This window comes from Camellia sinensis, chromosome 13 (genome assembly GCF_055761805.1).
Source record: "Camellia sinensis isolate YWXY chromosome 13, ASM5576180v1, whole genome shotgun sequence".
Classification (NCBI taxonomy): Eukaryota; Viridiplantae; Streptophyta; class Magnoliopsida; order Ericales; family Theaceae; genus Camellia; species Camellia sinensis.
Window position 1 is genome coordinate 54,347,624 of NC_138973.1, and position 2,057 is coordinate 54,349,680.

General features: G+C 38.6%; 1 protein-coding gene across 1 annotated transcript; it reads left to right on the forward strand.

Annotated features, from left to right (window-relative positions):
- Window positions 1–408: 408 nt before the first annotated feature.
- LOC114268390 (uncharacterized) lies at window positions 409–1,853 on the forward strand. Its single transcript, XM_028209568.2, has one exon. The coding sequence runs from the start codon at window positions 477–479 to the stop codon at window positions 1,299–1,301; it is 825 nt and encodes a 274-aa protein (XP_028065369.2). The 5' UTR covers window positions 409–476; the 3' UTR covers window positions 1,302–1,853.
- The last annotated feature ends 204 nt before the right edge of the window (window positions 1,854–2,057 follow it).

Here is a 2,057-nt window from a genome sequence, read left to right on the forward strand (position 1 = left end):
TACTTTTAAAAATTTGGTAAGTCAATTTTTACAAAGTTAGACTCTGACTTACTACATTTTCAATACAATTAACTTTTTCAAATAAATATATTACCTTACTAAAAAGTCATAAATGACACGTTATTAAATCAAAATTTCTCTTTTAGGCAACAAAATATTTTTGTTTTAAGTGTCAACTAAATACCGAAAAACAAAAACAAAAATATTTTTTCTATGTCAATAAAATACAACCCAACTTTATAGATCCGTTTTTTAGACCTAGTAATATGTCAATAAGATGATTAATTTGATAATTAGAGAATAAATAAGAGAATTAATTGACTTAAATATTTTAATAAAGTATCATATCATTAAATTTAGAAAGCAAGTCTAATTTTTGGTTTAAATAGCAATGCTCTTTTTGTTTTGTTCGATACAAGCATGGTAGTACGTAACAGTAATGCATAAAAGCCCTGAAAACAACTCAAGCTCCAACAATGGCCTCAATCACCATTGAGGATCTCCATCTTTTCCACACAGCAGACAGAGAAATCTTCTCTAGGCTCATCATCCACCTCATGCGAGATCCAGGACAGTCTCTCCTAGTAATGGCCCTATGGCTCTGGCTAGAAGTGAAGAGATTCCCAAACATCATAGCAAAATTGCGCAACAGATCAGACTTCATCCTCAACGCCATGGCCGACGAAGCCACAACCTGTCTCCAAGCTCTCGAGTCCAAAACCGCCTTCACTTCCCCTTCCGAATCCACCATGTCAGTCACAGCCAAAATCATAGGAAAACCCATCTCTGTGCCCATGATCACCCACATCAAGTTCACCGCCATAGCTGAAATCAAAACCTTCCTCAACAATGTCTGTTCCCTAATTTTCACAGACATTTTACAACAGGTTTTGGGTTCTCTTAATCAGCCACTTCCTGTAACGGGTTTTCCTCATCCGGTTTTCGGGAATATAACTATCATTTCACTGCCCCTCAGCCATCACTTGCCAACCGGAGGGCTATGGGGCTGGTCGCATGAGATTAAAGCTTCGGTGGATGATCGAACCATGTTCTTGACTTTCTCAAGAGGGTACCCGGTTAGTGAAAGCGAAGTTAAGGAGCTTTTTATGGGGTGTTTTGGCGATTGTGTCGACAATGTTTATATGGACGAGTCTAACTCGGTCGATCAACCTTTGTTTGCTCGAATGGTAGTTCGTGGTGTTTCAATTGTGGATGACATTTTGAAGGGTAGTAGTATTGCAAAGTTTCGGATCAATGGGAAGCATGTTTGGGCCAAAAAGTATGAACGCCGAGACGGTTGATGAAGAGTAATTGCTAGGCCAAAACTTTTTACAACCATATATTTTGTCTCAAAAAATCTATTTATAGTGGCCAATGTAAAATTTTGTCTCTAATAATCAAGTTTTGGCTTTTTCATATGGACCATTTCGGACTAACTCTGTGAGGGAGGAAATTTGTTGGCTTTTGTCCCAATAAATATTCCATTTTTAGGGACAAAATAAATTTGTCTCTAAAAAACTGATTTCTTGTGGTGATTTTTGAAATCTAAAATCATATTTTCCAAAACACTATTTCATGAAATAATTAGAATTTGGAAAATGAAAAAAAAAAAATATGCATTTAGTATAAATAATTGGGTACCTGTGGCGGCTGTGAAGCCCATGTGAACAGGGCTAGGAACTGTATGCCGCAACTTCATTGTATGATTGAGAAAGCTCACTAGTGGATCCCCATTATACCCGACAAAAATCTGAAGATTCTTGGTCCACCCATTATATTCGACCCGAACCGTTATTTCTCTACCCGTCTTGAGATTTATTCCGGTGCTGTTGAGGCTCTTCACCGCAACCGGGCTTTGTACGTGTAAGAGGGGCTAATTTGAGCCCACTAAATTATTTAGGCCCAATAGCCCAAGATTAGTGGGCCCGAATTTATCGCAAGTCCAAGAATTGGTGGGCCTAGATTTATCGCCATCAAACGGATTGAATCGCTGTAAGCCTTGAAAGGGTTCGGGTCCACGAACCTAGAGACTTACTCGGGTCCGGACTCGAAAGGGT

Coding starts and splice junctions, on each gene's coding strand:
- LOC114268390 (XM_028209568.2), top strand. CDS start 477: ATGGCCTCAATCACCATTGAGGATCTCCATCTTTTCCACACAGCAGAC.